Below are 12,665 nucleotides of genomic sequence, written 5' to 3' on the forward strand. Positions count from 1 at the left end.
TATCCAAACAGCCGTTGTGAATGCATGCAATCTGATGTCTGAGCACATGTCGTACTCCGCTCCACAGACACACAAGACTTGACACAATTTTGTCTTGGAAATGCAGTTGTGAAAGTGACAGTTTGTCTGTATGCTGCATACAGGGACGTTTCTAAGCTTTAAGCCGGTTATAGTGGACATACGTGCTAATTGTTAGTTTTAAATGTCAGAAGAATTGAACAAGACCATATCCTTCTTTTGTATACAGGCGTTTAATTTATTTTTATTTATAGCAGTCATAAGCTTCGCTGTCAAAAGTGTATCTTAAAGTGCTAAAATGAAAAGCCTTAACTAATTCAGCGCGAAGATTAGCTTTTGATGAAATATTTCTGACAATGTATGCATAGGGAACAAAGGCGTTCTTTCAGCTCTCTCAAGTGTTGAAAGATATTAAGTCTGACTAATAAAGCATAAAATATATCATATTGAAAGTTCCACAAGTTCTGACAGCTCCTTTCTTCACGTCCGTAAAGTCTGTTTTATTGCCCAGAAGGAATGCACCTCAGCACAATGGAGCTCAAATTCTGAATTGAAAGCATACAACGGAAAATGTTTGTGTTTTTTTCTTTGCTCCTCCAGACTCGGCCTAAATCGTTTTGTCATGCAAAACAATAGAAGAGTTTTACTGTAAGCTTCTTTCCTCCCTGGATTGCACAGGCGCCCCTGATTGGTCGGTTTTGATGATGTTGCCACTGTGAGGGCCAGTGAAATCCTTTGTTTAATTAATCATGATTGGAGAATGTCAAACCAGCCAGGGCTGAGTTTCCCAAAAGCTTCATAAGCCTAAGACGTTTGTAAAAACGACCGTATGACTGATCTTAATATTAAGGTCTGTTTCCCAAAAGCATCATAACTTAAGTAGCACTTGAAAATCATGGTAGATCTACGGGTGCTCTGGACTAATCGTAAAGCCCTAAGTGCATCGTAAGAAGACAGATTTATGCAGTCCCCTGCAGAACAATCAGCAGATTACACCTTTAACTTGATTCAAGTGCAATGTGATTATAATATAAGGGTTTGATTGTGCTTTATTGTACACTTTATGACTCGTTTTCTTTATTTTTGTATTAATTTATAAATGAAATAATTAAAAATGCCAGAAAAAAATAGAAATACACATTTAAATTAAATGAAATAAACGTATAAAAGAAGTAATGTAGGAAATGCTTCAAAGAATGGGGGAAAAAATATATGTCAATGACTTGCTGAAGTGCACGAAAACCAGCTTTGTATTGGACCCGGAAATAATGTCTCTCTCTCTCTCTCTCTCTCTATACTGTATATAAATAAATAAATGTATGCATTTAGCAGACACTTTTATCCAAAGGGACTTACAGTGCATTCAGGCTAACATTTTTTTTACCTAACATAATATATAAATATATAAAGTATATAAAGTATATAATATATTATTATGTAAAGTATAATATTATACACTATAATATAATATAATATTGTATTGTATCCAAGTTGTCTATCTGGAATGCAGCATTAGGTTAATATGTCAATAAATGATCGTGTATTACAATTAAGAGCCATTCTATAACGTGACATTTCAGCACTTGACAAGCGGATAGCGACTCCTAAGTAGCACTTAAAGCACAGCTACGTGCAATTCATTTACGTGCATTGTTGGGAAACGCACTTGAAAAAATAACAAACGAAATCACTCGTAGAAAACGTTCTTCAGTGCTAAGATCAATCGTTAGCGGGAAACCCGGCCCAGGTTGGCCTTTTTTCCATTCTCCTACACTACCAGTCAAAAGTTTGGAATAATTCATATTTCTTAATGTTTTGTCTCTTATGTTCACCAAGGCTCCAAAAAATGGAAACCGTACAATTACATTTTAAAACATAAATTTTTCTGCTCAAGAAACATTCATTATTATAAAAAAAATTGAAAACATTCATTTAAAAGTTTTGGGCAAGTATGAAAAAAATAATTATTTTATTAAGCAAGGATGCTTTAAACAAATCAGAAGTGACATTTACAATATTACAAAATATTTTGGTTTCGAATGAATTCTGTTCTATTGAACTTTATTCATCAAAGCAAAATTGTTCAGCAAAAACTCTTGTCAACATTAATAAAAATAAGAAATTATTAATAAACACTAAATCAGCATATTAGAATGATTTCTGATCATGTGACGTTCATACGACACTGAAGAATGGCATAATGGCTGCTGAAAATTCAGCTTTGTCATCACAGGAATAAATTACTATTTAAAATATATTCAGATAAAAGATTACAGTTCCTCTTCTAGGGAACTCCACGTTGTGCCCCCTAGGCATATCGGGGAATGCAGGCTGCATGACCAGTGTCTGAAGCACATGTGAAACAATGTCAGTCTATTGGTCCACCTGGCCCATGACGTCATAGACAGGGCGCCCAGAAGTATAAAAAGGCACTTGCTGAATACGTCATCCTCTTTGCTGTCTTCAGGAGCCATCTGTTGTGAGCAGTGTGTGACTATGTCTATCAACCCAGGTGAGCATTTCAAGAAGTGTGTGCCTCCATGTCCTAGGTATTTCACACCTGAGGACACGCACGACTTGTGCGTTATGTGTCTGGGGGAGGAGCATGCGCATACGGAGCTTGAGAATCTTTTTATATGTGAAAGCTCTGATTACGTTTGTCCCGTTTTTCAGTGGAAAAGGGGCAATCCTCTGTGCCTCATGGGTCAGGTCCCAAGGCTGCCAAGGCATAATGGAAACTCAGCCTGTGAGGATCACAGGTTAAGCTCGTGGAAAAGTTCAAGAAAAGTATGAATCTTTTAAAAACTTCTGCTGTGAGCTCTAGCGAGCTACGGGATCTAGACACTCTTTCATCGGGGTCATCTGATCCTGATAACCGCTGCTGGGCTCTTCTAGTCATAATGACAAAGATGAAGAGGTTGATGTGGTTGGTGATGATGATGAAAATGCGAGCACTGAGTTATCATCAACCACTCCAAGCCATGCATACGGTGATGTGATGGATGTGAAGGATTGCATCACTAAGTGGCTTGATCTTGCTTTGTTGCATGAGACTCCTAAGCCGGCTCGCAGCTGACTAGATGAGCATTTTTTTTGTCCTGTCTTGATCGTTCCGCTCCCCAGGAGTCTTCTGTTTCTCCCGGATCTGTGAGATATCTAAATCCTAGGGGGAAACCATATTCCTTTATACTGCATCCCTTTCAACATGCTGACTATGCTATAGTTGAGGGTGTGGTCGAGTGTGGAAATGCAAGGATGCCCCCTGTTGAACAGACGATCTCTCGCAAGGTAAGTCATCTTCTTTATAGACTTCTGCCTTGACGCCAGTAGCACTTCAGACCATCTTGCGCCTGAATGGCAGTGCATATGTGGCAGCCAGTCAGGCTGGTGGTGCTTTGCACACCATGGCGGCGTTACAAGCCTATCAGGCTGACTTCCTGAAGGATTGGGATTAGGGCGGAGGTTTTTCACCTGAGGCGGTTGAAGAGCTGCGCCGCACCACAGATTTGGCTCTCCGTGCCAACAAGCAAACTGCTGCTGCCATTGGGCATTCAATGGCGGTGATGGAGGCTACGGAGAGACATTTGTGGATCAAACTTGTGGCCAACAGGAAAAAATAACAATACTTTCTCCTCGACACTCCACTTTTGCCGACAAGGCTTTTTGGCGCTTCTGGCGAGGCTGTTGTGGAGAAGCTCAGGGAGGCAATAGCACAATAGGCTGCTTCCAGGAAATGTATTCCTCTGTACTCAAAATCCTCTTCTAAGGGGGATGAACATTCTAGAGCTGAGGCTTATAGACAAGATCAAAAGTTTAGCGTTGCTAACTGTGCCCATTCTCAGGTATGTGCTAGATAAGACGCACGGCCATCTTTTTCATCCCAAGGCTGGTGCTTCCTGATCTTCTTTATCCCACAAACCACCCCCTTCCCCCCAAGACCATATGTTGCTGGCCACTGCTAACATCAGGCTCTGATTCCGGACTAATGATGTTTTATGTGTTCACTCTAAGCAAATAATTTACTGAAAGTCTGAGTGTCCATCTTGTGAGTTTCCGTCCAATAACAAAATGGTTGCTAGCGTATGGGTATGACCCGGTTTGGGGACCCATGTATTATAGCCATCTGAGGATGGTTATATTCCAGCCCTGTTGTAGCAGGATTGGTTAACATAAAATACAGCCATTCGAGGCTGGCTGTGTTTTTACCTGCAATTTACCCCTTTCCCGACCATAGCTATCTGTGGATAGCTGTAGCAGTTCGGCTTTGACATCCACAACTTGTGGGAATTGCAGTGGTCCCTTTTCCTGGAGTAAAGATAGTTAGCTAGCTCGGACCCTGCTTAGAGTTTAAGTAGCGGTCTCTTTAGCCTTTACCTTGACAGTGCTGTCTCCCCTCTTGGGTTTAAGAAGATAGCCAACTCTCTGTGTTCTGGGTAATTCGGTCGGTCCTGCTTCTGGTAGCCCCTTCCTGAGTAGCTATCTTAGGATTTCTGTTTCACACGTGCTTCAGACACTGGTAATGCAGGCTGCATTCCCCAATGTGCCCCATAGGGGGTGCAGTATCTCGTTCTTTGTCGGGGGAACCATGGTTACATGCATGACTCAAGACGTTTTTACTGTATTGAAAAAAAATTAGCCTTAAGCATAAGAAACCTATTTTAAAAACAGTATAAATTTCTAAATTATTCCACACTTTCAATTGGTAGTGCTTGTGTAAGTCAGTGAAATTGCCACAAATAAGCTAACTGCTACTGTCAAGATTCATTTAGATCACAATCCATGGAGACTCACTTAAACTTCCCTTTAGCCATCTTTATCAGAATAATTTACGCCGTGTCCAACCTGAGCCTGTGCGCTCTGGCGTTTGAGATGAGATGTGGCAGGTCTAACGCAAGGAAGCAGTTCAGTGAAGTGGAGACCCCGCTGTAGGCCACACACTGGAAGAACATGTGCTGGGTAAATAAGTGATGACAGAGCAGAGAGGTGCTAGAACCTTTGGGCCAAGGCGGCTCATGAGGAGCACCATCCGGCACCAGGAGCGCTTTTCCGATGCTTCATGTCATCAATATTTATAAAAGACAGCTGTTAAGTGAGGTACCATGAAGAAAATGTATTTTGTGGCAGAATCAGAAGAGCTGACAAAATATATTTTCCACCGTTCACAGAGATTATTTACTGAAAACGCTTTCATTATATCTTGCATGCTGTTTTTTTCTCATTTATCTGTGTCTGTAGGTAATTGCCCAACAACAACAGATATAAATTGCGCTGTCCTGATCTAATACAGCGATGTGAAAGAGTTGCAAGAGTTCATCAGTGGAATGGGAGAATGTTTAGATTTCATTTAGTCTGAAGTTTTTGCTTTCCGCCTAAAATGTACCACTAATAAACAGTGCTAATATGTGGGTACATGAGTCACCAGTGACCTAAATAAGCTTGTTGCTTTTCACATTTCTGCTATACTCTGGCCCTTCTCTTCATACCAAACAGAAAACATTTGCTCCTAATCATATATAAGCTCTTGGCTGTGAAAGCACTGCCCTATTTATCAGGGTTCCTGCAGAAACTGCTTCATATACTGACCCTGCTGTGAAGCACAACCATTGCTCTATGACCACTTGGGTTGTTCTTCTGAACAACAATGATCTGGATCATAGTGAGCCTCAAAACATTTTTTAATTGTATTTTTTTATTTGTTACTGTCTTTCCGTATGACACGCACACACACACACACGCACAAATAGTAAGAGTAAAATATTTTTTAAAAATTGAGACGTAATTTAATATGTTAATGGTAGTAATATGATGGACAGTGCACATACAGTAATACAGTAATTCTGTGGGATTTCTATTCATTCAATGAAAACTAAAAGTTCTTTCAGGCACCAGAAATGCTCTCAGGTATTAGGTGGACTAAAAGTGCAGATGAAATTCTTCAAGAAATCAGCTGCTCCAGCGTCAAACCAGAATAAACCAACCAGGTCCACTTTGTAAATTCAGAGTGGTTTTAGCCGATCCGTTCAGCGGGGAACCCATTTCTTTCTCTGTGTATTTCTTTAATCAGTTTGATTCTGAGCAGATGGTCTTCCAGAGTTAAGGGCTTGTATCATTCCTCATTGATATGGGTGCTACTTTTTAATTAGTCTGACACCCTTCGAGAATTCTACTCTAGATTCCATTGATTATTTCCATGAAAGCGGATGTTTAAAAAAATGACTTGATGATGGTGAGTAATGGAAATTTTGAGAAGTTTCTTGGTGGTTCCTCTTGTCACTACACCATTCAATAAGGATCTCTGGACTCAACCAATCTTCATAGGCTAGATTCACAAATTAATCTGCAACGTGTTAACATTCACATCTCCAACACTCTCCTTTTTCCTTTAACATGTTCTCTCTTTAAAGGTCATCAATGCCTCTGAACCACATTCAGTAATTAAAACTTCCCCATTAAACAACACATTTCATATTTCATAAAAGCGTTCTCAAAACTAGCAACCCACATCAATCCGCGTCTACACTTCACTTTGTCCCATTTTGTTTTTTCTCCCTCTAACAACTCAAAAGAGATTTAACTTTATCGTTAAACTGGCTAATATTGTTCACAGCAAGTGCCGCCGATAATGTCGTCTGACCCTTTGCTCGAACGTGGTGTGAAGATCTTTTACGCCGTTAGCTTGTGGGCCTCGGCACACTGGTTCGTTTAAGAATTAGCACCCAGGAGAGCGGCTCTCTGCTTCTCAAAGTAATTGCCTTGTAAATAAGAGTGGGTTTGAAACAATGCTGTTTGTTAGGAATAATTAATGACCACATGTGCACATGGAGCCGCGTCTGGAGGCCTCTCGTGAGCTTCTGTCGGGTGAACGCACTCACTCCACACAAAGGAATCTGACAAGAGGTGCTTTATCAAGCTCAAGGAAACACTCACTTGCTTCCCCCCTCGAGTCTTCCAAAATAGATGCAGGCCTCTACGTTTGGAGGACGTGGAGGTTTTGAATGCATATTTGCATGTGATCCTTTTTTAGATTTACAGAAACCTGGAAAACCGATTCCTCAATCCAGTGCAAACTTCATTTAAAAATGAATGACCACAAATAGGGTTGTAATGATATACCGGCATGACGGTTTATCGCGGTTTGAACGTGCATGGTTATCATACTGTTATCAATTATCAGCATTCACTTGGCTGCTTACATGCATGTTCAGTGGAGAAAATGACAGAAACAGAGATTATGTCTAATCCCCATTCTTGCCGAAAAAAAGTTAAAATCTGCAGTATGGCAATAACGTTACTTCGTATATATATATTCCAAAAATGAACGTGGGGATCCGATTTGCAAAAAATGTGGACACAAAGTGGCTACAAAAGCAGGCAATACATCCAACATGCTCGTTCATATTCGCGGACACCATCCTTGCATGCAAATAAAGGGGTGTTAAAGTTAAGGTCGTATGATTTCCATGATGCAGAGCAAATCCCGGTACAGTCGTGAACTTGGAATTTACAGTATAACGAGGATGTCATGTAAAACACGCTGATGGATCCACATCTGATGGATGAATAAATCAAAAGTAGGTATGATAACATTGTGTCTGTAAATATTAAAGTGCAAAGAGACAGTTTTATAAATAATCTGCTTGTTTCTGCATGTCTCTGAGTAGCAGTGTTTTATCTACTAACGTTACACACTGAAGAACGCATACATAAATTATATTTTCAGCGTCTAAGTTGAGCTGCTCTGAGAGAACAATTATATAAATATTTCCTAGTTTTATTTGAGAAAAATCATTGTCAAATGCACAGGTCCGTTACAGCTCTTCATAATAAAAGTTTGTAAACAACTGACCATTACACACTACCAGACTTCCAAGTCATTCTGAACACAACAAATTCATGCAAAAACAAAGCTAAGAGACATCAGACAAATGGAAAAAATGTGTTATCTAAAATCAGCTCAAATATCAAACATGTTTGCTAACGTGTTTTCTGATGGAATCATAATTTTCTGTGAAATTTGTTAATTCAAACTGTTACAAATCTGCAATCTGGCTCTGACGTTCAGCAACTAGTATCAACTTTCCGAACCTGCAAATTTGGGCAGAAATGTGTATAAAAGTTGTGTAGTGCATTCCAGCCTTAAGTAATAGCATTGTCTACATGTTATTGTTTAGGAATAATAATTTAATGTACTTAACATTCATTTTAAAAGACTGGAATAAGAGCACCAATGCACACATTCAAAACTTGTTTATCAGTAAGATTAATTTATAAATGGACACCCAAAATGTACAAAGAAAAAAGAACGGTGTAGAAAGATTTTCACTCAGAAATTTCACAATAAATTACAAATAAATGCCAAGTAACATAATTAAATGTGATATTTTTAAATACAGTAAAAATAATTTAGAAATATAATTTTCTTGCAAAACATTCTTCAGTAAAAATTATTTTTTACAATGAAGACCGGTAAGTAAAGAAACACTGTTAATGAGAAGATGAACACTGGACTGCTTGATGTAAGGCAGTTTTTATTTATTAACATTTATTTATTTCCAGAATCCACCCTTGGAAATTACAATTTAACATTTCTGCTGGTTCAAGGTAATTCATTTTAACGCAGAGAACACAATTCATTGTTTTAATCACGTGACAGCCCTTAAAAGTAGTACTAATCTGCATTCTCCTGAGAAATTTACATGGTGCACTGAACAGAAATGTAGTAAAGCGTAGAACGTGGAAGAAGTTTGTGCAAGTAGTCCATTTCTCATTTGCTAACCACTTGCACTGTATCGCTGTTATTGTTTCCCTAATACGTTCGAATGAGCTGCTTCTTCCTTTCAGTGTTTTGCAGAAAAGCTGCAGGTTAGTTTTAAATGACTAGTCCCGCGCCATAAGGCATTATGAATGAAACATCTGTCCCAGGTACAAATACGTTGGGCGAGTGACGGGAACAGACTGCTAATGAGAAATCAGACCCAGTGCTGTGTCTGGGCTTTCCAGAGGCCTCTAATCACATTCAGGCCTGTGGGAGGTGACAGATCTGTCCACTGTGCTTTGACAGGACTGGGGCAGATTGTAGAAGCTTTTCCCATATTAAAGTTTCAGGGTTTTGGGGGGGGGGGGCAGCAGGAGGAACCACTGCTGTCTGGAATCGCTGTGATTTGTCGGTATGTCGCTGATGTTTCTACCGCTGGCCTAGTTAATGTCCAACATGCCCTGTGTCCAAACAAACACACGGCACAATCATGCTTCACAGACAGTTCCTTCGGCTCTGAAAGTGTCAGTGCCTCTCTGTCCACTGTCACTTCTTGTCTATCTGCTGTCAGTCCTGTCTGTCTGTTTGGGTTTGTGTAAGGCATGGCATCGCCTTGATCCAACCTATTAATTTCAAGCATATTTCAAACTTTCTTTTGTTTTAATTGAAACTGCTGGTTTTTAACGAGAATTCCAGCACTGCATTAACCTCAACTAAATAAATTGAAATTGTCGTCTGAAATGGCTCGATAAAAACTCAATATCGTTTTTGCTTAATGTGAATTTGGCTGGTGTTTGTTTAATTCGTGTAATCAATCTATTTGTTAATTTCACCAAAAACTCTCTTTAATCATGCTCATTTTAAAAGTTGTATAAATTCTAATCCAGCAATTAGAAGGCAAGTTGCAGCGGCAATTAATCTTAATGCAAAGTAGCTCCCATTACCGAGAAAAAGAGTAATCAAGCCGTTCCCACTTTTTAGAGTATTTTTAGTTCATTCTTTACCAATTAATACGCAATTAATCTTTCTGGCGAGTGTTTTTTAATGAGCATTTTGCTTGTAAGATGAAGTTGACCGTCCCTCTCTGCTCCTCCAGATTTCCCACTGGTGAACCTCTCTGTGGAACCGCAACCTGTTCTGGAAGGCAATCTGGTCAAGTTCCACTGTGCTGCTAAAGCGAATCCCCCTGTCACTCATTACAGGTGAGAGCTCACACACGCACATAGACCTGAAACTGGTTTTCTTTCTCAGAATCTCATTCTTTCACTCTTCCAATGTTTTTCTCCTGATGCCTTCTCGGAAAAACCACATGAATTTCACATGCGAACACATGTTCATCATGTATGCATGCAAAGCAGCATGATAAATTAATGTGTTTTTGCTTAAATCGTGATCATATGGAAATAGCAACAGAGGCACGTTGTGACACATTGAGAGCTTGTGATCTAAAACCACCCAAAATCAAATGCAAATGGAGTCATTTAAAATTCATGCATATTTTTACTTTTACATTACTTTGTTTAAAAAAAGGTGCTTATGAATTTTATGAATTTCTTATGATTAGCTTATTAATAATTAAATTGTGATCCAGTATTTGTATTTGATTAAAATTAGCTTTTTTTGTTGTTGTTATTTTATCTATTTTTATGAAATAAATGCATGTTTTGTTACATATGCACTTGTTTCTTGAGCAAGAAATATTTGCAAATCAGCATATTAGAATGATTTCTAACATTTGACACTGAAGACTGTAGGAATAAATACATTTTAAAATATATTAAAATAGAAAACAGTAACATTTTACAATATTACAATTTTTACTTGATAACAGACTTCTTCCAAATATTAAAATAATAATAATAATTACTGGCCACAAAGTAAAACTTTTATAATAATTTAATATTTATATATTTATTTTAAAATCATTTAATATTCTAATATATGTAATTAATATATTAAATGTAATTAATAATATTATGCAATTATTAAGGGAATCATTAAAGTGCTCAATTGTTTTTGATCATTTCATCCTGAAAACCTCCACTATTTCACACATAACCTGTTATTCAGGAACATGTTTCTTTGTTGTTGTGTTTTTACATTTTGTTTTGTGATTTCACTGAAAAGTCTTCAACATGTAGAGAGAGACAGTGTCACAAATAACATCTTTTTAATCAGCGTAGAGCGAGAGATGATCTCACCTGCCACCCCATCAGAGTTTCATACATTATTCATGTCAGAGAGGTCTAAAGAAGCACAACCCAGACTCTTACGCCTATGCCCTCAGCCAGCTGGACAAAGAATCTCCAAAGCTCAGAGGACACTGTATGTCTCCTGTCCCTTGACCCACTGTAGCAGACTTCAGATGCACGCTGTGCCACATACCGAACCCTCGGCCAAATGTAATGTCATGAAATCATCAATCAAGCATGAGGAAGCGCTCCACACGGAGACTGGCTTCTTGGAGAAACACAGCATTTGAAATCACACTGCAGGAACACAGAAGCCCAACTAATTACGAAGAAAGTCATTACTGATGGCGGGAGATTTCCTGTGGGCATTACACCGTTCCTCTGAGAGGATTAGAGCTGCCTCACTAGAAAGAGGCAGGATTATTTTCACTAGCCAATATTTTATTCATGTTCGTTTTGTTTACATAAATATGGAAATGAATGTAACTTTGTTTTGTTTTGTTTTGTTTTTTTGTACTTAAGACAAAATGTAACATTTCTTATTGGATGCGTCCAGTCCAGCCGCTCGCAGAAATAAAACCCATCACTGTTCTCCATTGGCATTTGAAATGAGATTAGTGAAGCTGTAAATTAATTAGCAGAAATAAAGCCTTTATGTTCGGCGGTCATGATGGCCATTTAAGACCCTGAGTATTTTTCATTCATGGCTTTTCATAATTTTGCAGAGCAGTTTTTATGTCTAATGGAATCTGGCATGACGTGATCTCGTAGCTCTACTAGTGATCGGCTCGTGTGGATTTTTCAGTGGCTGATGCCAATATAGTGGGGTGCAAAAGTAGCATTTTTACCAATTTTTTTCATTAAAAATTATTTATTATATATTATTAGCTTCATTTGAGTAGAATGGACATTTATTAGTATGTCGTATTTGAATGACTGAAATTTAAATTGTTGGTGTAGAACCTGATGATTTCAGAACATCTTGTGTTTCAGTAAAAATCTCTGACTATTTGTAAATGTCATACATTTCCTGATTTGATTGGTGACCTACAAATAGTGCAGAATAATATTTAAAAATAGTGTAAGTCACTACTTCTCCCACATTTAAATTCAGTGTTTTTAATCATATGTTCAGTGTAGATTCATACTTTTGAACTCCACTTTAAACAAGAATTTAAAAGTGATGGATATAACATTTATCCATACCCATATCACCACAAATGATATGGATATAAATATCCTGACATTGTAGTATTTACTAATTAAATACTATTTAATATTTATATAAATGCTATTTATTAGAAAAATTATCATAAAAATTTTTGCGTTAAGTGATAATCTTAATGAGTGAGTCATTTAATAATTCAGTCCGATTCATTCAAACACTGATTCATTCAGGATTTAAACATCTTTCTAAGTGAGTGGTTGACACATTTAATCAAACGATTCGTCCAAACAGAGATTCATTCAAGAATTAAACAAGTGAATTAATCATTGAATCATTTTGAAGAAATGTGTTGATCACAACGGTCAATTCTGTTGTGGCTTTGATTGGAACTAGTTTCATTTGTGCAACAAAAAAAATTGAAAAAGTAATAAACTTTTTTAAATAATGTCATTTGTAATATATATAATGTTGTAATAAATCATAATTGTCTTGCTCATATCATATGATATTGCTTAAGCATCACTACATGCAG

At 37.9% G+C, this 12,665-nt stretch overlaps 1 protein-coding gene across 3 annotated transcripts in view; it reads left to right on the top strand.

Moving 5' to 3' along the window:
• Window positions 1-12,665, top strand: part of kirrel3a (kirre like nephrin family adhesion molecule 3a) — a 156,632-nt gene that overhangs the window by 117,160 nt on the left and 26,807 nt on the right. For all 3 annotated transcript variants that reach the window (XM_059539535.1, XM_059539536.1, XM_059539537.1), the window contains exon 6: window positions 9,870-9,975. In XM_059539535.1, the coding sequence (XP_059395518.1) occupies window positions 9,870-9,975 (106 nt within the window). The remainder of the gene's footprint in view (window positions 1-9,869; window positions 9,976-12,665) is intronic.

Source organism: Carassius carassius, chromosome 45, assembly GCF_963082965.1.
Source record: "Carassius carassius chromosome 45, fCarCar2.1, whole genome shotgun sequence".
NCBI lineage: Eukaryota > Metazoa > Chordata > Actinopteri > Cypriniformes > Cyprinidae > Carassius > Carassius carassius.